This window comes from Meles meles, chromosome X, assembly GCF_922984935.1.
Source record: "Meles meles chromosome X, mMelMel3.1 paternal haplotype, whole genome shotgun sequence".
Lineage (NCBI taxonomy): Eukaryota > Metazoa > Chordata > Mammalia > Carnivora > Mustelidae > Meles > Meles meles.
In genome coordinates, this window is record NC_060087.1 from 59,619,008 (window position 1) to 59,640,873 (window position 21,866).

A 21,866-nucleotide genomic window follows, 5' to 3' on the forward strand; every position below is an offset into this window, starting at 1 on the left:
TCTATTTTTCAACAGAATATTGTGAGATATGCAAAGAAATGGTAAAGTACGACCCAAATGCAGGAAAAGAGCAGGCAAGAGGAATTGACTGAAAAGGTCCAGATGCTGAACTTGGCAGACAAAGATTTCAAAGCAGCTATTTTAAGTATGTTCAAACAACAAAAGGAAATCACATTTTAACAAAGGTTTGGTGACAATTTCTCAGCAAATATATAATTTTAATAAAGAAGGCAGTGGGATAACATATTCAATATGATGAAAGACAATAACAGTTAACCAACAATCTAATAACCAGCAAAATATCTTTCAGAACTGAAAGCAAAAAACAAAAAAATTATAAACAAAAGCTGATAGAATTTATTGCTGGCAGAACCATTTTATAAAAATGCTAAGAGAGGGCGCCTGGGTGGCTCAGTGGATTAAGCCGCTGCCTTCGGCTCAGGTCATGATCTCAGGGTCCTGGGATCGAGCCCCGCGTGGGGCTCTCTGCTCCACAGGGAGCCTGCTTCCTCCTCTCTCTCTGCCTGCCTCTCTGCCTACTTGTGATCTCTCTCTGTCAAATAAATAAATAAAATCTTTAAAAAAAAATGCTAAGAGAAGTTCTTCAGGCTGAAAACAAATGATGCCAGATAGTAATCTGAATCCAAACAGAAAAAAGTGTACTGGTGAAAGCAATTATATAATAATTATGTAGTCATAATAAAAGTGTATAAATATATATTTCTTTTTTCTTCTCTCAATTGTTTTAAAAAGCAATTGTATAAAACCATTGTTTTTTAAACCTAACAGATATCCATAGACCATTCCACCAACCCAAGAATCACACAAATTCTTCTCAAGCACACAAGGCACTTTCTCCAGGACAGACAATATGCTAGGCTGCAACACAAACTGCAAATAAAGTTAAAATAACATGAAATTACACAAACTACGTACTCTGACCTTGGTGGAGTAAGTTTAGAAATCAATAAGATAATATAAGTTTGGGAAATTGACAAATATGTGGATATTAAATAAGAGACTACTAAAAAAATAATGGGTCAAAGAAAAAAATCACAATGAAAATTTAAAAATAATTCGAGATGAATGAAAAGAAAACACAACATTCCAAAACATATGGGATGCTGCTCAAGTGGTATGCTATGGTCTGAATGTGTACCCCTCAACCTGTTCATATGCTGAAATCTTAAACCTCAAAGGTGCAGGTATTAGTAGGCAGGGCTTTTAGGAGGTGCTAAAGTCACAGAGGAAGAGCCCTCAAGAATGGGATGTGTGTCCTTTATAAGAGGCTCTAGAGAGATCCTTAGCCCTTTCTACCATGTGAAGACAAAGAAAGAAGACGCACACTATGAACCAGGAAAAAGGCCCTCACCAGAGAACACAACCATGCTAGTACCTTGATCTTGGACTTCTATCCTCAAGAACTGTGAGAAATAAAATTCTGTTGTTTATAAGCTTCCCAGTGTGTGGTGTTTTAGTTATAGCAGCCTAAACAGGCTAAAAGAGAAAACTGGCACTGAGAGTGGGGTGCTTCTCTAACAAACGCCTGAATGAATGGAAGCAGTTTTGGAACTGTGTAATGGGTAGAAGCTGGAAGAGTTCAGAGGCGCGAGCTAGAAAAAAACTACTTTGCTGTGAATGAATGGTTAAGAGCAATTCTCATATTTAAAAGAGGACTTTAGCTATCTCCATTTTTTACCTCAGTCTGTACTTTCTAATTGATGAAGTTCTTTTTGGCTTATCTCAACTCAGGCAAAAGACCCTGTGGGCAAAGCATCCCATGATGGGAATTAAACTACCTACCCTCTCAAGCAATAAGGATTGCCCTGAGCCTGCAAGACCCCATGTGACTGATCCCAAGACAATGACTGTATCTTCATGTACCTACTGACCTTTGTCCCACATTTTCCCTGTATAAACCTAGAATTATTTTCAGCACTTCCACGTTTGTCTTTGAGACACTAGTCGGCTGTCTTCCCACTGTTGCCCTCACTGAAATAAATTCCTTGCTTTTTTCACCACCAATCCCCTCTCTGCCCTTGGATTTTGTCAGCAGCGCATGGCCAGACCTGGTCTGTCTGGGACCCCCAGAGCCAGGTGCTCCTGCATCCCTGTGCCCTGGTTACATGAGGACCAAGAAAGAAAATAGCTGCAGAAATCAATCTTCTTAGAGAACAGTTTGGGAATACAGTGAAGAGAATATTGGTAGAAATATGGACATTGAAGATCATTCCGACGACGAATGAGGAACGATGGAAATTGGAGGAAAGCCACCCATGCTAAAAAATAGCAAAAAGTTTGGCGGGACTATGTTTATGTCCTAGTGTTTCATAGAAGGTAATACTTGTGAGTGGTGAAATTGGACATTTGGCTAAAAAAATTTCTAAGCAAAGTGCTGAAAAAGTGGCCTGGTTTCTCTTGAATGCTTATAGTAAAATATAAGAAGAGTGAAATGATTTAAAGGTGAAAATGCTAATCACAAAGGAAGCACAGAGGCACCTGGGTGGCTCAATCCAGTAAGTGTCTACCTTCTGCTCAGGTCCTGGGATTGAGCCCCGCACTGAGCTCCACATCGGGCTCCCTGCTCAGTGAGGATTCTCGTCTCCCTCTCTCTTTGCCCCCCACCTCCACTGTTGCTCACTCTCTTGCATGCTCTCTCAAATAAATAAATAAAATCTTTTTTTAAAAAAGGAAGCACAATTTAAAAATTTGGAAAATTTTCAGCCTATCAAATTGAAAGAAATAAGAAAGCTAGTTTAGGACAGAACACTAAGGGTATGACTGAAATTTGATAAGGATAATACTGTGGTTCAACCATCTCAACAGAAGCCAGGAGCTATTCACATGCCAAGACAATGGGGAAATTGGTCAGCCATCTAAACAGAAGTTAGTAACTCTTGTCCAAAGCAATGGAAGAATGACCTGAGGCAGTTCAGAGTTCCTGGGGCTGGCCCTAAAAAAAGGCCTCCCAACACAGGCCCTAGAGTACAAGGGCCTAAGAGGCAGAATGATTTCAAAGGAGGAGACACAGCTCCCCAGTGCCACTGCACCTCTCCGACTCCCCTTCTCAAATTCTGGTGCCATGTTCCATAGCCACTCCAAGTGCAACAGGCTGTTATGGCTGCCCCTCCAGATGGCACAGGTCACAAACTTTGGTAAGTCATCAGCTTAGTGTCCTCATGGTAGGCAGAGTGCAACAGCGGGGAGCATAAAGGCTTCCACCTAGATTTCAAAAGATGCCAGAGGAAACTTTGGGGCTCAAAGAACCTCTGTGGGGTGGAGCTATAGCAGGAGACCTACTGAATGGGAAAGACATCCCATATTTATGGGTAATAAGACTTAATACTGTTAAGCTTACAGTACTGTCCAAACTGATCTACAGGTTCATTGCAATCCCTATCAAAAGCCTAGCTGGCTTCTTTGCAGAAATTGACAACTTGATCCCAACATGAATATGGACATTCAAAAGACTCATGATAGCCAAAAAAGGAGGACAAAACTGAAAGACTAACACATCTCTATTATAAAACTTACTACAAAGCTATAATAATTAAAACAGTGTGGCTGTGCCATAAGAATAGACACAGACATCAATGGAACAGAAATAATCCTCCTCATTTATGGTTACTTGATTTTCAACAAGGGTGACAAGATAATTCAATGGGGAAAATGTCTTCAACAAACGGTTCCAGGACAATTGGATAGTTAAATGCAAGAAAAAAAATGAAGTTGGACCCCCCCCATCTCATGCCATACACAAAAATTAACTCAAAATGGAATGTAACAAGTAAAAATATAAAGCTGTTAGAAAAAAACATAGGGATGAAACTTAATGATCTTTGATTAGGCAACAGTATTAAACACTGACACCAGAAGCACAAGGAACAACAATGAAGTAAATAAAATGGATTATCATCAAAATTAAAAATGTTTTTGCTTCAAAGGGTACTGGTAAGAAAGGGAAAAGACAACCCACATCATTAAAGAGAATAATTGCAAATTGTTATCTGAGAAGAGTCTAGTATCAAAAATATATAGCAACTATAAGAACTCAATAATAAGACAAACAATCCTACTAAAAATGGGCCAAAAAATATCTGAATAGACATTTCCCAAAGAACATATATAAAGGGCAAATAAGTACATGAAAAGATGTTTTTATCTTTTGTTATTAGTCATGACATCATCAGTTATTAGAAAAATGCAAATCAAAACTCCAATAACATAGCACTTCACACTTACTAGCATGTCCATAATCCAAAGGATATAATAGCAAGTTGTGGCAAGGAGGTGCAGAAAGTAAAACCTTAGCCCAGTGCTGGTAGGAATGTAAAATGGTTTTGCTACTTTGGAAAATACTCTGGTAGTTCCTCACAAGATTAAGCATAGAGTTATCATAAAAACTGAGAAATTCCACTGCTAGGTATATACTCAAGGGAAAATAAAACACATATCCACACAAAATTTCTATATGAGTGTTTATCATAGCATTATTTGTAACAGCTGAAAATTGGAAAAACTCAATATCCATCACTGGAGGAATGGAAAAACAAAATGTGGTATACTATACACTGGAATATCATTCAGCCATTGTGGGAATGGAGTACTGATCCAAATTACAACATGGTGAACCTATAGGGAGTCAGTCAGAAAAGACTGAGTCATATGATAATATTTATATGAAATATCCACAATAGGAAATCTGTAAAAATACAAAATAAATTAGTGGTTGCCTAGGGCTGCTAGCTGGGACAGGGAGTGACTGCTAATAGGTAAGTGATATCTTTTTAGAGTGATGAAATATTTTAAAAACTATATTGTGTCGATAGCTGCACAAATCTGAATATTCTAAAAACCATTAAACTGTATACTTTACTGGGTGAATCATAAGCTATGTTAATTATACCTCAATAAGTATGTTAAAAAATAATGTAGGATAGGGGTCAGGATACATTTGTATAAAAGGCCAAACAGTAAATGTTTTAGGCTTTTCCAGCCATACAAACTATCTTTCACATATTTTTCTTTCACATACATTTCCACATATATTTTCTTTTACTATCTTTTTATTATCTTTCACATATATTTTCATTCACAACCTTCCACGAATGTAAAAAAATGTTCCTAGCGCTGCAGAAACACAGGCCACTGGCCTAATTTGGCTAGCCAGCAGTAGTTTATCCAACCCATTTTAGGAAGGAGATGTAGTTCCTCGATAAATTGTAAAGGCTGCATATCTTTTCCTGAGATTTGTTCTTTTATTTTAGAGAGAGAGTAGTGGGAGGAGCAGAGGGAGAGAATCCTTAAGCAGACTCCCCAATGAATGCAGAGTCGGGGCATGGGGCTTGATCCCCTAACCCTGAGATCATGACCTAAGCCGAAATCAAGAGTCAGATGCTTAAATGACTGAGCCACCCAGGCGCCCTGCTGTATATTTTTTTATTGAAGTATAATTGACATACAATGCTACATTAGTTTTATTTGCACAACATATTCATTGGTCAATTCTATACATTCCTCAATGCTCACCACAATAAGTACAGTCACCATATAATGTTATTAAAATGTTAATGACTATATTCCCTGTGTTGTACTTTTCATGTTCACAAATTATATATTTTATAACTGGTAGTTTGTATCTCCTAATCCACTTTTCCTATTTTGCCCATCACCCCATCCACTTCCTCTCTGACAATCACCAGTTTGTTCTCTATATTTAAGAGTCTGTTTGCTTTGCTTGTTTGTTTTTTCCGTTTTTTCTTTTCCTTTTTAGATTCCACATATAACTGAGATCATATGGTTTATATTTCCTTTCTCTGACTTACTTCACTTAGCATAATATTGTCACAAATCATCAGATCTCATTCTTTTTTATTGCTCAAAAAATTAAATCTAGAAGTGGGAGAGGAAGATGGTGGCAGACTGGAGGACACCAGGTTCATCTCGTCCCATGAACACAACTAGATAACTGTCAAATCATCCTAAATACCCCAGAAATCAACCTGAAGACTGACAGAACAAATTCCACAACTAAAGGGAGAGAAGAGGCCATATCAAAGAAGGTAGGAAGTGCAGAGACACGGTTTAAGGGAGAAACAGATTATAAGTACTTCAGAGGAGACGGAGTTATGGTCACTGAGAAGGGCAAGAGAGACTGAGACAGAAAGACAGAGAGACAGAAAGAGAGGAGCATGTAGGGGAATGGACAAGAACATTTCCCCAAAGCTACTGGCTTGGAGGAACTGAATTTCTGGAGTTCTTGCAACCAGTGAGGCTTATTACAGCCTGGAGTTTCAAGGGTCAGCAGTCTTGGCTAGGATAGAAACTTGAGGGCACTGTGCTGTTCCTGGAAAGAAGGCAGGCAAACAACCTCGGGTAAGACAGCATGGAAATAGGGATCTGAAGAATGTCTAGGGCACACAGTGGGAGATTATTCCTTCAGGCCTCTCTGGAAAGAAAAGAGCTGACTGGTGCCATTTCCTCCCCCAGCCCTCCCAGCATAAACACAGAACCCACCTCAGGAAAGCAGCTCAGCCCGGACACTGACTGCCTAACTTGCTTACACAAAACCCTAACCCCTGTGCTCTGGTGGGACTACCCTTCTCAGTCAAGCCTACTTCAGTCCCAGCATGGGGAGCCCCTCCCCTAGAAGACCAGCACAAATCCCTGCCCACACCATCTCTCCCAACCAGAGAGTTCTGCAGGGCCCTCTGTCTTGGTGGAGTTGCTATCAGATCTTATTTCACAAGCAAACTGCACCACACCTAGTTAAAACTTGCCACATGCAGGCTGGGGACCAAACACTGCCCACAACAGGCTAGGAGAACCTCTGCAGATGACGGGCCTGAAGGACAGAGCAGGTAAAACACAATAGCAGAGTGCACATGGAACACACCAGAGACACTCTGAAGCACCATGCCCTGGGCATGACATGAGCTCTTATTCATAAGGATATTATGTTCAGGATCAGGAGACATAACTGGCTTTTCTAACACAGAGATGAAAGCAGAGACTTAGACAAAATTCCAAGATGTAGAAATTTATCCAAATGAAGGAACAAGATAAGGCCATGGCCACAGATCTAAGTGAAACAGATATAAGTAATGTTCCCGATAAAGAATTTATTCATTCGGGGATCGCAGCACCTCACCAGAAACTGCCTCCACAGCAAGCGAGCGAGCACCGAGGCGTCGGGAAAATGGCAGACAGTTTTTCACTTAATGATGCTTTATCTGGGTCTGGAAACCCAAACCCTCAAGGATGGCCTGGTCAATGGGGAAACCAGCCTGCTGGAGCAGGAGGCTATCCAGGGGCCTCCTATACTGGTGCCTACCCTGGACAAGCTCCTCCTAGCAGTTATCCTGGACAGGCCCCTCCTGGTGGTTACCCTGGACAGGCCCCTCCTGGCAGCTATCCTGGACAGGCCCCTCCAGGAGCCTATCCTGGACAGGCCCCTCCTGGCGGCTATCCTGGACAGGCACCTCCAGGAGACTACCCTGGCCCAACAGCTCCTGCTTATCCTGGACCACCCGCATCAGGAACCCACCCTGGGCAACCGAGTGGGCCCGGGGCCTATCCGCCTCCTGGACAGCCAAGTGCTCCTGGAGCCCAGCCCGCTGCTGGCACCTTTGGCATCCCTGCTGGACCACTGACTGTACCTTATGACCTGCCCTTGCCCGGAGGAGTCATGCCTCACATGCTGATAACAATTCTGGGCACAACGAAGCCCAATGCAAACAGATTTTTTTTTTAAGATTTTATTTATTTGACAGAGATCACAAGTAGGCAGAGAGGCAGGCAGAGAGAGAGGAAGGGAAGCAGGCTCCCCACTGAGCAGAGAATCTGACATGGGGCTCGATCCCAGGACCCTGGAATTATGACCTGAGCCAAAGGCAGCAGCTTAACCCACTGAGCCACCCAGGCGCCCCAAGATTTTATTTATTTATTTGATAGGCAGAGATCACAAGTAGGCAGAGAGGCAGGCAGAGGGAGCGGGAGGAAGCAGGCTCCCTGCTGAGCAGAGAGCCCGATGTGGGGCTCGATCCCAGGACCCTGAGATCATGACCAGGCAAACAGATTTGCTTTAGATTTCAAGAGAGGGAATGACGTTGCTTTCCACTTTAACCCACGCTTCAGTGAGGACCACAAGAGAGTCATTGTTTGCAATACAAAGCTGGATAACATCTGGGGAAAGGAAGAAAGACAGGCGACTTTCCCATTCGAAAGTGGTAAACCATTCAAAATACAAGTGCTGGTTGAATCTGACCACTTCAAGGTTGTGGTCAATGATGCTCACTTGTTGCAGTACAATCATCGGGTGAAAAATCTCCAGGAAATCAGCAAACTGGGAATTTCTGGTGACACAGATCTCACCAGTGCTTCACACGTTATGATATAATCTTAAAGGGGAAGATTTTTAAAAAAAGAAATTGAATATAAACCCTTACACATTTAAACTTCATGTTTCCTGATTGAAAATTTTCACTTTTAGGGGCGCCTGGGTGGCTCAGTGGGTTAAGCCGCTGCCTTCGGCTCAGGTCATGATCCCGGGGTCCTGGGATCGAGTCCCGCATCGGGCTCTCTGCTCCGCAGGGAGCCTGCTTCCCTCTCTCTCTCTCTGCCTGCCTCTCTGACTACTTGTGATCTCTCTCTGTCAAATAAATAAATAAAAAAAAGAAAATTTTCACTTTTATTCATTCATCCTTCTTGTAAATCTTCGATTTAATAAACATTCTAAGAGTTAAAAAAAAAAGAATTTATTCATTCACTTTACAGAGAAAGAGAATAAGCGAGATAGTGGGGGTAGATGAGGGAGAGGGGGAGAGAGAGAGAGAGAGAGAATCTCAAGCAAACTCCCTCCTAAGCGCAGAGCCCGACATGAGACTCAATCTCATGACCCTGACATCAGGACTTGAGTGAATATCAAGAGTCAGTTGCTTAACTAACTGAGCCACCTTGGTGCCTCCGATAGAGAATTTAAAGAATAATCATTAGGATACTCACTGGGCTTGAGAAAAGAATAGAAAACACAGTGAGACCTTACCACAAAGATAGAAGAGTTAAAAAAGAATCAGAGATGAAGGGTATAATAAACAAGATCAAAAGCAGGCTTGATGCAATGAACAACAAACTGGAAGAAGCAGAGGAATGAATTAGTGACCTAGAAGATAAAATAATGAAGCTGAACAAAAGACACAAAGAAGAATTATGCAACATGAGAACAGACTTAGGGAACTCAATGACTCCATGAAATGTAGTAACATTCATATTATAGGAGTCCCAGAAGAAAGAGAAAAGTGGGCAGAAAAATTATTTCAGGAAATAATAGCATAAACCTTCCCTAATCTGGAGAAGGAAAGAGACACTGAGATCTAGGAGGCACAGAGGATTCCCATCAATATCAACAAAAGCAGACCAAGACATACTGTAATTAAACTGGAAAAAGACAATGATAAAGAAAAAAATCCTAAAAGCAGCAAGACAAAAAAGAGGCCCTTAAGGGAAACCCATAAGGCTAGCTAGAGATTTCTCAACAGAAACTTGGCAAACCAGAAGAAAGTGGCATGATACATTCAGCATGCAGAATGGGAAACATCTGCAGCCAAGAATACTCTATCCAGGGGCACCTGGGTGGCTCAGTGAGTTAAGCCCTTGCCTTCAGCTCAAGTCATGGTCTCAGGGTCTGGGATCAAGCCCCACATCGGGCTCTCTGCTCAGCAGGGAGCCTGCATTCCCCTCTCTCTCTGCCTGCCTCTCTGCCTACTTGTGATCTCTCCCTGTCTGTCAAATAAATAAATAAAATCTTTAAAAAAAAATAATACTCTATCCAGCAAGGCTATCATTCAGAATAGAAGGAGAGAAAGAGTTTCCCAGACAAAAAAAAACTAAAGTAGTTTGTGACCACTAAATTAGCCCTGCAAGAAATATTAAAGTAGGGACTCTTTCAGTGCAAAGGAGACTACAAGTGACAATGACAAGAAAGGATCAGAGAAAATCTCCAGGAACAATGACAAAACAAATTATAAAATAGCACTAAATACATATTTCTCTAGAATTACTTTGAACGTGAGTGGACTAAATGTTCCAATCAAAAGAACAGGGAGTCTGAATGGATTAAAAACAAGACCCATTTATATGTTGCCAATAAGAGACTCATTTTAGACCTAAAGACACCTGTAGATTGAAAGTGAGGGGGTGAAGAACCATGTATTATGCAAATGGAGCATAAGGAATAACCCGGAAGACATTGGGAGATGGAGAAGAGAAGTGAGCTGGGGGAAATCGGAGGGGGAGACAAACCATGAGAGACTGTGGACTCTGAGAAACAAATTGAGGGTTTTGGGGAGGGTGGGGGTGGTGTGAGCCTGGTAGGGGGTATTACGGAGGGCACGTATTGTATGGAGCACTGGGTGTGGTGCATAAACAACGAAATCTTGGAACACTGAACAGAACAGAACACAGAACAGAACACTGAAAAAAAATTAAATTTAATTTAAAAAAAAAGAAAGCCAGAGTAGTAATACTTATATTGTACAGACTGGACTTTTTTATTCTTGTATCCCCTTTGGTATCAAGGTAATACTGGCTTCACAGAATGATTCTGAATGTGTTCCCTCTATTCCACAATTTGTAAGATTTTGATAAAGACTGTTACTAATTATATTTTTAATGTTAGGCAGAATTCACCAAGGAAACCATGTAGTCTTGGGTTTTTCTGTGTTGTGAGATTTTTGATTCCTAATTCAACATTCACTTCTTGTTATTGGTCTAAGAAGATTTCTGATTTGTTAGGACAGAATTGTTTATAGTTATCTGTTATGACCCTACGTATTTCCGTGGTTATCTGTTGTGTTGTTATCCATTTCTCATTTTGGTTTTTGAGTTTTCTCTTTCTTCTAAGTTAATGTAGTTAAAGCATTGCCAATTTTATTTTATTTTATTTTATTTTGGAAAACTTGTTCATTACTTTCAATGTTATTATTTATTCTGATCTCTATTTTATTAATTTCTGATTTTTCTTTGTTATTTCCTTCCTCTACTAAACTTTAGCTAAGTTTCTTCTTTTTCTAGTTCCTTGTGGTGTAATGTTGGTTATTTAAACGTTTTTCTTTCTTTTTTTTTTTTTAAATATTTTATTTATTTGACAGAGAGAAATCACAAGTAGGCAAAGAGGCAGGCAGGGAGAGAGGAGGAAGCAGGCTCCCTGCGGAGCAGAGAGCCCGATGCGGGGCTCGATCCCAGGACCCCGGGATCATGACCTGAGCCGAAGGCAGAGGCTTAATCCACTGAGCCACCCAGGCGCCCCCTAAACGTTTTTCTTAATACAAGCAATTTTAGCATAAATTTCTCCCTAAAATCCACTTTTGCTGTATCCCATAGGTTCTGGAATACTGTGTTTTCTTGTTAATTAATTAATTAATTAATTAATTATTTTATTAAAAAGATTATTCATTTATTGGACAGAGAGAAACACAATGAGAGAGTGAACACAAGCGGGGAGAATGGGAGAGGGAGAAGAAGGCTTTCTGTGGAACAGGGAGCCCGATGCAAGGCTTGACATGACCAGAGCTGAAGGCAGATGCCCAATGACTGAGCTACCCAGGCACTCCTCTTTTTTATGTATTTGTTTTGAGACATATTTTGATTTGCTGTTTGATTTCTTTTTTTTAATTTATTTGATAGAGAGAGAGAGGTCACAAGTAGGCAGAAAGGCAGGCAGAGAGAGAGAAGGAAGCAGGCTCCCCAATGGGCAGAGAGCCCAATGCGGGGCTCCATCCCAGGACCCCGGGATCATTACCCGAGCCGAAGGCAGAGGCATTAACCCACTGAGCCACCCAGGCGGCCCTGCTGTTTGATTTCTTATTTTGCAGCCTGCTTGTGCAGTACTATGTTGTTTAATATTTACATATTAATATTTGATATTTACACTGAGAAAAATGAGAAAAAAAGAAATACAAATACCAGACCTGTGGGACAATATCATATAGTCTACTATATAAGTAATTTGAATCCTAGGAGGAAAAGAGATAAACAGGACAGAAAAAACATTTGAAGAGACAGTGGTCAAGAATTTTTCAAAATTAAAGACATCAAACCATAGTTGCAAAAACGCTCAAAGAATGGTAAGGATTTTTTTTTTCAATTTTAACCAAGATATATTATATTGGAACTGCTACAAAACAATGATAAAAGAGAAAATCTTATAGACAGTCAATGGGAAAACATAAGATATCTGTATATAGAACAAAAGATGAGGCTAACAGACTCCTCAGTAATTGTGCAAGCCCAACAACAGTGGAGTGACATCTTTAAAGTGCTAAAATTAAAAATAACTGATGGCTCTAAATTCTACACACAGCAAAACTATGAAAAATAAAGGAAAAATGCTTTTTCAGAAAAAGATGGGGAAATTCAATAGATCGACACTACAAAAAATGTTAAAGTTCTTAAGGCAAAAGGAATAGGATATCAAACAATAATCTGGATCTCAACAAAGAAATGATTCAAGGCAGCCCTTAAAATGTACATAAATTTAAAGAACATTTAACTTCTATTTAACAGCTCTAAAAATAAATTTACAGCCTAATCAAAAATAAGAACAATATATTGAGAGTTTATAACACATAAAAATAAAATGTGCAGTAACAATAACAAAAGATGGAAGGGAAAGGGAAAATTGAAAGCATATCAATGTAAGATTCTTATATGACATGCATTAGTTAATATGTTCTCACTTTTTGGTTTGAACTTAAGTATAGATTTCATTTTCACCTGAAATAAATAAGCCTGTTCACACATGTAAAGAGTTGAAAAAAAATTAAGTAAAGAAATACCATATGACCCAGTAATTCTACTACTGGGTATTTACCAAGGAAAACAAAAACACTAATTCAAAAAGATATATGCATCCTTATGCTTACTGCAGCATTGTTTTATAATAGCCAAGATACAGAAGCAACCCAACTGTCCACTGATAGATAAGTGGATAAGAAGATGTGGTGTGTACACATACACACACACACACACACACACACACACACACAATGGTATATTACAACTGCTGTATTTTTTTTAAAGTATCCCTCACTCCCCCCCAGCTCATACTCAGGAGAGTAAAGACAATGTTGATAAAACTATACATTCCATCTACATTCCTTCATCGCCTACTTATTTGGAAATACTCAAATTTATGAGCATTTAGAGAACAAGGAGCAGGTAAACAGAACAGAATTCAACAAGTCTTCATTAGACAAGCAGAACACCACAGTCTAATTTACAGGGACCACACTCAGATGGTAAAAGGCAGAAATTCATCTTCCATTACCTAAACAGATATTCTTTCAAAAGCAAAGATTATAGAGGGGTTACTAGGTTAGAGTTCTTAGAAACCATTAACATTTGCAAGAGAAAGAACACAAAAAAAGAACAGTTGTTGGAAACAAACAAAACAATTAAGGACTTTACTTAAGAGTTTGTGAAATTTCCCTCACATCAATTTGATTGCTATTCATTAAGATAAAAAACAAAGTCAGGATCACCAATTTAAGGGGAAAACTTTTTAAAAAAAGATTTGTTTCTTTATTTTCCAGAGAGAATGCAGTGTGTGAATGGAGGGAGGAGCAGAGGGACAGGGAGAAGCAGTAGGAGAGAATCTCAAGCAGATTCCCTACTGAGCACGGAGCCCACTGTGGGGCAGAGCTCAATCTCACAACCCTGAGATCTCGACCTGAGCTGAAATAAAGAGTCGCATGCTCAACTGACTCTGAGTGACTGAGAAAAACTTTTAAAAGGTTAAAAGCATTATGCAAAAACTAGGAAGTTATTACTCTTTTTAAGTAAAACATAAGGCCTTATTGAGAATAAAATTGCATTTACCCATGTTTTTTTTTTAATATTTTATTTATTTATTTGGCAGAGAGAGATCACAAGTTGGCAGAGAGGCAGGCAGAGAGAGAGAGAGAGGGAAGCAGGCCCCCTGACGAGCAGAGAGCCCGATGGGGGACTCGATCCCAGGACCCTGAGATCATGACCTGAGCCGAAGGCAGCGGCTCAACCCACTGAGCCACCCAGGCACCCTTACCCATGCTTTTTAAGAAGCAAAATGATTGTTTTTGGTTTTGCTCTGGGGCACATAAGATTCTTTTCTCATATTCTTTTAAAATGGAAAGGTTTCTAAAAAGAGGTCCCTTTACTTCTTAAGGTTAAGGATTTTGTCTTCTTTATCTCCAGTACCTAGCAGAATACTTAATACTCAAATGTTTTTTGAGTTGAAGTCAACAGGGAACAGAAAGGAAGAGAAATATGTTGGCAGAGATCTGGTGACAGTTTGTTCCAGATCTGAAGAATCATATGAAAGAAGCAATTAACGGAAGGAAGGAAATAAACAGCAAGCAGGATTTTATACTATTTAGAAAGAAAAGCTGGCAAGTATGGGAAATTGGGAAGTTTTCTTTGTCTAGGTAAGAGAGAAAAAGCAGAGAGAACTAGATCTTAAAATCATACCCCAAATGCTAGTGATCCAACTTGGAGACAATTTTCTTAGATGTTGATGTTGGCATTTTCTTAAAGGGTAAGGTTTACAAAGCTAAGAGTGGAATTGAGGCAAAGGTAGGAATTCTGTCTTTTTTGTTGTTAAAACTGAATTACTGATAAAATATTTAAGGGTGTGGGTCAAAGAAAGCAAATGCAATTAGAGTGAAGAAAAACAATCCAAGTAAATAATGAGCTGGCTACTGAAGCTGTGGAGATAGAAAAATTCTTCCTTAGAGAATGTGTAAAAGGCAATAAAAATAGAGAAAACTCTTTCTTATGGGCCACATATGATTGCAGGGAGATGATGAAGACTATCTAAAAACAGATTTGGAAAGAGTGGTCCATGGGAAGAGGCATTTTAAAAGAAGAGATATTTAATCTTTTTAAAAGAAGAGGCTAAGCCAAATGTGACCTTTTCTTAGGAAGGAATGAAACCTTACAAACCTTTGAAATCAAGATGCTCCTGGAAAGGATGAAAGGGTTCTTTAAAGAGAATCAGAAAGAACTGCATCAGGGAAGGCAAACACACCAAATAGCACACTAAACTCTTTCTTGTGTTTTCTTTGAAGGTAGTACATTACCTGTTCAAAAGCTGTTGAAGCTTTTCTCCCTTGCTCTAGATCAACTGCAGCTGCCATAAGTAAACATGTTTTCTGTGCAATCAGAATTACTTGATCAGAAGGACAAAACTGGGACAGCTGATAAGAAATAACCAGAACATCAATGAATACTGCGAATTCTGCCAGGTGAACAGAAACAATCAGAATGAAAATCAGCAACATCCTGTCTGAATGAAAAAATTCAGCTGGAAAAACACATCTTACCTTAAAAATGATATAGACTCTAACACTGATTTACAGTTTTAATTTTGTATTACTTTCCATTGTTTTTAAGAAGCTTTCTGGAGATAAAAAGCTTCATTTCTTTGCAATTTTCCTATCTTCCCAGTGATAGGTACTGTAGTTTGGCCCTGTATTTCTATCTAGTGATTTATTTCTTGCTTTATGTTATAATTTCTAAGTGATTTTTCCCCTGGCAAATAGATTTCTCCTTTGTATTGAATAGAGCTGAAATTAGCACATATATTTTCATGGTTGAAAGACACAATGTCAAATCTTGACAAGCATTATTAGGCATAACCTCATCATTAAACCTTGTCCTCTAACTTTAGAAAAAACTCCCAGCTTTTACTATAATAAACCTCTAGGCCCTTGGGATTCTTACATAGAACCCTACTAGTGCTATCACAAATGTTCAAACTAAAACTAATTCATTTCACCTAATTTAAATGGAAATTATACATGAACTTTCAAAGACTATTTCTTAATCTCCCAAAACATTTCGTGATCATAATCATCACTGTCACTGAATTAACAGCATTTCAAAACACCCTATCTCTCTAGGTCTCAGGTTACTAATACATAAAATGAGGGAGTTATGCTGGATTATCTCTATAGTTCTTTCCAGTTCTAAAACTCTTAACATTTAATCTATCTCAACATATCAGATGATATACTCCTGAATGTATAAGAGAGACATTCTTAGCCCCTCTCTCCTTTTATTTTCTCATCAATATTGCTTACTTGCTGGCATTTAATCTTGACCTTGGAGACTAATGACTATTTAAAAATGCTTATAATTGCAAAGTAAGCTTACAAATCCTTACACAGAGAACCTGCTCTAGGAAAAACTATAAAGTAGGCCCAAGATTCTTAGTATTATTTTTACCTCCTCATTTCCCCAGATACCTATTCTATACGCCTACTGATTTATAACCCTTCCTAATGTTTTATTGGTTGACAGCTTAAGAGTATTCCTCTCCTAAAGAGAGTTATATTTTAATATAGGACTCTGGGAGACTGAATTCCTTCAAAAGCAAAGAAATAGGTCTCTTATGGTAAAACTTTAATCTCTCTGATGGTTGTTTATAATATTTTGCTATGTGGAGAACTGCTTCATATGTGCACATTGTATCCTATAGGGAACAAATGCTCCTTAGGTCATTACTGTTTAGACATGTATTTTAAAAGTTTCTAGATTAAAAGCCCATGCCACTTCATATTTTGCCCTTGAAAATAGCCACAGTGGTCTATCTTTGTTGTGGTCCATTCATGAGATACTTACTAGAAGAGACTTACCTTATAAGAGAGGATGAAAAACTCTCTCATTGCCACTGGGTCTTTGCCACATTGCACAGCCAAGTTCCAAGCTGAAAGTTAATATGAAATGATAAGATGATGAAACTCTGTTTAATCTGTAGCATTATAATCTTTACTACCTGCATTTTTAATATTAATATACTAATGAGGGCTTTCTTGGGTTAAAAAAGCTAACTTTAGATTTTTAGAGAAATTTTTTCAGGTAACTTTAGAGACTTTTATCACTTCCAATCTTTAAATCTTGCCAATAACTAATGGAGGTAGTGTTGATTTTTTTTTAATAAAAACTGGGAACATACAATACATTCTTTTTAAAAAAAGATTTTATTTATTTATTTGACAGAGATCACAAGTAGGCAGAGAGGCAGGCAGAGAGAGAGAGAGAGAGGGAAGCAGGCTCCCCACCGAGCAGAGAGCCCGATGCAGGGCTCGATCCCAGGACCCTGGGACCATGATCCGAGCCGAAAGCAGAGACCTTAACCCACTGAGCTACCCAAGTGCCCCCATACAATATATTCTTAGTTGGAATAGATCCCTCTAAAAAATAAGGATCACCAAGGAGCTCACCACTGGAATTCATAAAAGTATGTTAAATTTCAACAAAGAGGTGGGGAGCTAAGATAGCAGTTTGCCTCATTCCTTGAACACAGTTAAATAACTAATCAAATGATTCTGAATACCTAAGAAATAGACCTGAGCACTGGCAGAACAAACTGCACAACCAGAGGGAGAAAGGAGTCCACACTGAGGAAGGCAGGATGTGCGGAGATGTGGTTTTAAGGAGAAATGGATCATGGGTGCTGTGGAGGGGAGGGAACCCTGGTTGTGGAGAAAGGCGAGAGACAGTCGAGCACACAGGGATATGCACAAGGTAAACACTTCCCCAAAGCCATTGGCTAGGAAAACGAGAGGGGCTGATTTTTCTGAGTTTTTGCCACCAATGGGGCTCAAAGACTGGATTTTTAGAGGTCCATGGGCATGGCTGGGATAGAGCCGTAAGGGCACTGCTGTACTCCTGGAGAGAAGGCAGGCAAGTAATCCTGGGGGCAGACAAGGCAATGTGAAGATTGCCTCTGGCACATGGGGAGAGACTGTGCACTCTTCCTGGAGCACATCTGTGAGAGGTGTCATTCTAGGAATTGCTTCTCCAGGGACAAAAAAGCGAGCCAGCAGGTGCCATTTCCTCCCCCCTCAGCATAGGCAGAGATACACGCTGAGGGCGACTAACCAGCATTCTGGTTGCTTAGCCTGCTCTGCTCCAAATCCCACACCCTTGCACTCTGGCGCAGCTGCCCTTCGGGGTCAAACCTGCATCACCCCCAAGAGAGCAAGACTCTCCCCAGAAGACACCAGCAGGTCCCTGCTACCCAGGTCGCTAAAGTTTGGAGTTTTAGTGGTCAGCACACTTGGCTAGGATAGAGCCCAAAGCGCACTGCACTGCTTCAGGCAGGCAAGCAACCTGGAGGCAGTGTGAAAAGAGCAATCTGAAAAATGCCTGGTATATGCAAGAGGAAATTATTCGCTCTTCTGGGACTGATTCCCTCAGAACAGCAAGCATGGAAACCACACTCCAGGAAAAATGCAGCTGGCTGCTGCCATTCCCTTCCCAGGCTCCTCAGCATAAACGAACTTCAGGAAACAGAACAGCATCAATGCTGGCTTCCTAAACCGCTAACACCAAGTCTTGGCCCCACTGTGCTCTGTTGGTACTGCCCTACTCTGGCAAGTGTGCCTCAGTCCCAGTGCAGCAGGCCCCTTCCCCGGAAGGCCAGCAGAAACCTCTGCATGAACCTCAACCACCAACCAAAAAGTTTTGCAAGGCTTCTTCAGTTCTAGTAGAAGTAGCATCGGGTCTCATTTAACAAGCAGACCAGAGCCTGCCTATTAAAAACTCCCTACATGGGGCGCCTGGGTGGCTCAGCGGGTTAAAGCCTCTGCCTTCGGCTCAAGTCATGATCTCAGGGTCCTGGGATCGAGCCCCGCATCGAGCCCCGCATCGAGCCCCGCATCGAGCCCCGCATCGAGCCCCGCATCGGGCCCTCTGCTCAGCAGGGAGCCTGCTTCCTTCTCTCTCTCTGCCTGCCTCTCTGCCTACTTGTGATCTCTGTCTGTCAAATAGATAAATAAATAAATCTTTAAAAAACAAAGAAACAAACAAAAAAACCTCCCTACATTCTGGCTAAGGTCCAAACACTGCCTGCTGCTGGCAAGGCATGTCTCTGCAGACAAATGACCTGAGGAATAAAGCAATCAAACCATAGCAACAGAGTGCACACAGCACATACAAGAGACACTCCCTGAAATGCCCAGGCCGTGAGCACTATGTGACCTCTTTTTCATACAGCCATTATTCTCAGGAGCAGGAACCATAATAGGCACACACAGAAGAAGGCAGAGACATAGATAAAATGCCAAGATGGAGGGATTCATCTCAAAAGAAAGAACAAGAAAAGGTCATGGCTAGAGATATAATCGAGATAGATATAAGTCATATGTCTGATGCAGAATTTAAAGCAACAATCATAAGGATACACACTGGGCTTGAAAAGAGCATGGAAGACTTCAGGAAGACTCTTATTTCAGAGATAAAAGAGTTCAAAAATAATTAGACATGAAAAATGCAGTAATTTAATTAAGATTCAAAACCAACTGGATGTAATGATGACAAGGATGGAAGAAGCAAAGGAACAAATAAATATAAAGAAGATAGAATAATAGAAAATAATGAAGCTGCACAAAAGACAGAAAGGGTAGTTATGGATCACGAGAATCGACTTAGGGAACTCAGTGATTCCATCAAACGTAATACCATTCATATCACAAGAGTCCCAAAAGAAGAAGAGAGGGAAGAGGAAGCAGAAGGTTTATTCGAGGAAATCATAATTGAGACTCTCCCTAATCTGGGGAAAAAAACAGACATACAAATCCAGGAGACACAGAGAACTCCCATTAAGATCAACAAAAGCAGACCAATACCAAGACATATTGTAATTAAATTTGCAAAATATGGTGATAAAGAAAAAAATTCTAAAAACAGCAAGACAAAAGAAGTTCGACCCATAAGGTTAGCTGCAGATCTCTCCACAGAAACTTGGCAATCCAGAAGGGAGTGCCATAATATATTCAACATGCAGAATGGCAAAAATCTGCAGCCAAGAATACTCTATCCAGCAAGGCTATCATTCAGAATAGAAGGAGAGAGAAAAAGTTTCCCAGACAAACAAAAACTAAAGGAGTTTGTGATCACTAAGTCAGCCCTGCAAGTAATATTAAAGGGTACACTTTGAGTGGGAAAGAGAAATTAAAAAATGACAAAGACTAGAATGGAACAAGCAAAATCTCCAGTAAGAATGACAAAACAAGCAATAAAATGGCACTAAATACATATCTATGAATAATTACTGTGAGTGTAAATGGACTAAATATCCCAGTCAAAAGGTATAGGGCGTCATAAAGGATAAGAATACAAGTCCCATCTATATGATGCCTACAAGAGACTCATTTTAGACCTAAGGACACCTGCACATTGAAAGTGAGGGCATGGAGAAACATCTATCCTACTAAGGGATATTTTTTAAAAATAGGAGTATCGATATTTATATGAGACAAACTGGACTTTAAAACAAAGACTATAACAACAGACAAAGAAGGGCCCTATGTAATAATAAAGGGGACAATCCAGCAATAAGATCTGAGAAACAAACTGAGGGTTTTGGAGGGGAGGGGTGGGTGATGGGTGAGCCTGGTGGTGGATATTAAGGAAGGCACATATTGCATGGAACACTGGGTGTGCTGCATAAACAATGAATCTTGGAACACTGAAAAAAAATAAATTTAATTTTAAAAAAAGAAGATCTAACAATTATAAATAGTTATGCAACCAACATTGGGGCACCCAAATATATAAAAAATTACTAATAAATATAAAGGAATTAATATATGTAATGTAATATATGTAATATATATAATGTAATATATGTAATAATACAATAATAGTAGGAGACTTTAATACCCCACTTACAGCAGTGGACAGACCATCTAAGCAGAAAATCAACAAGGAAACAATGGCTTTGAATGATACACTAGACCAGATGGATTTAACAAATATATTCAGAACATTTCATCCTAAAGCAGCAGAATACACATTCTTTTCAAGTGCACATGGGACAGTCTCCAGAAGAAATCACACACTAGGTCAAATCAGGCCTCAACAAGTACAAAAAGATTGAGATCATAACGAATATTTTCTAACTATAACACTAAAAACACTATAAAACTTGAAGTGAACCACAAGAAAAAACTAGGAAAGGCCACAAATACATGGAGGTGAAACAACATGCTACTAAAGAATGAATGGGTCAACCAGGTAATCAAAGAAGAAATAAAAAAAATACATGGAAACAAATAAAAATGGAACACAATGGTTCAAAACCTTTGAGATGCAGCAGAAGCGGTCCTCTGAGGGCAGTATATAGCAATATAGGCCTACCTCAAGAAGAGAAATCTTAAATAAACAACCTATGTTTAAATCTAAACTAGCTAGAAAAAGAACAACAAATGAAGCCTAAAGCCATAAGAAGAAGGAAAATAATAAAAGTTAGAGCAGAAATAAACTATAAGGAATCTAAAAAAAAACCCCAGTAGAACAGATAAATGAAGGGGCATCTGGGTGGCACAGTCAGTTGGGTGTCCATTTCTTGGTTTTGGCTCAGGTCATAATCTCTGGGTCCTAAGATTAAGCCTCTTGCCATTCCATGATTCCCTCTCTCCCTCTACCCCTTCCCTCTGCTGTGCTCTCTCTCAAATAAATCTTTAAAAATAAACAAACAAACAAACAAACAGAGCAATGAAACCAGGGACTAGTTCTTGAGGGAAAAAAAAACAATAAAATAGATAAACCTCTAGTTAGATTTATCAAAAAGAAAAGAGAAAGGACCCAAATAAATAAAACCACAAATGAGAGAGGGCAAATAACAATCAACACCATGGAAATACAAACAATTGTAAGAGAATCTTATGAAAAATAATATGCCAAAAAAAAAGAAAGAAAGAAAAATAATATGCCAACAAACTGGACAACTTAGAAAAACATGGATTAATTCCTAGAAACATATAAATAACAGAACTGAAACAGCAAGAAATAGAAAATTTGAACACACTGATAACCAGTAAAGA

The 21,866-nt window shown here is 39.5% G+C and overlaps 2 protein-coding genes across 3 annotated transcripts in view; one reads left to right on the plus strand and one right to left on the minus strand.

Moving 5' to 3' along the window:
• The window catches only part of TEX11 (testis expressed 11), a 297,399-nt gene that overhangs the window by 71,393 nt on the left and 204,140 nt on the right, over positions 1-21,866 (minus strand). The window contains exons 22-23 of the mRNA XM_045994777.1: positions 16,671-16,741; positions 15,114-15,230 (exon numbers count right to left, since the gene is read on the minus strand). Coding sequence (XP_045850733.1) covers positions 15,114-15,230; positions 16,671-16,741 — 188 coding nt within the window. The remainder of the gene's footprint in view (positions 1-15,113; positions 15,231-16,670; positions 16,742-21,866) is intronic.
• LOC123935119 (galectin-3-like) lies at positions 7,189-8,398 on the plus strand. 2 transcript variants are annotated; one of them, XM_045995587.1, is made up of 3 exons: positions 7,189-7,325; positions 7,434-7,732; positions 8,069-8,398. In XM_045995587.1, exons 1-3 carry the CDS (start codon positions 7,199-7,201, stop codon positions 8,396-8,398), a joined length of 756 nt encoding a protein of 251 aa, XP_045851543.1. In that variant the 5' UTR covers positions 7,189-7,198. The 2 variants fall into 2 exon arrangements, with proteins under 2 accessions (XP_045851543.1, XP_045851542.1); XM_045995586.1 differs by having other exon boundaries at positions 7,189-7,732.

Bases quoted from the DNA above. Each gene is read 5' to 3' on its own strand.
- LOC123935119 (XM_045995586.1), top strand. From the start codon at position 7,199: ATGGCAGACAGTTTTTCACTTAATGATGCTTTATCTGGGTCTGGAAAC. The intron at 7,733-8,068 runs GCAAACAGATTT...GATCATGACCAG, and splicing joins TGGGCACAACGAAGCCCAAT to GCAAACAGATTTGCTTTAGA.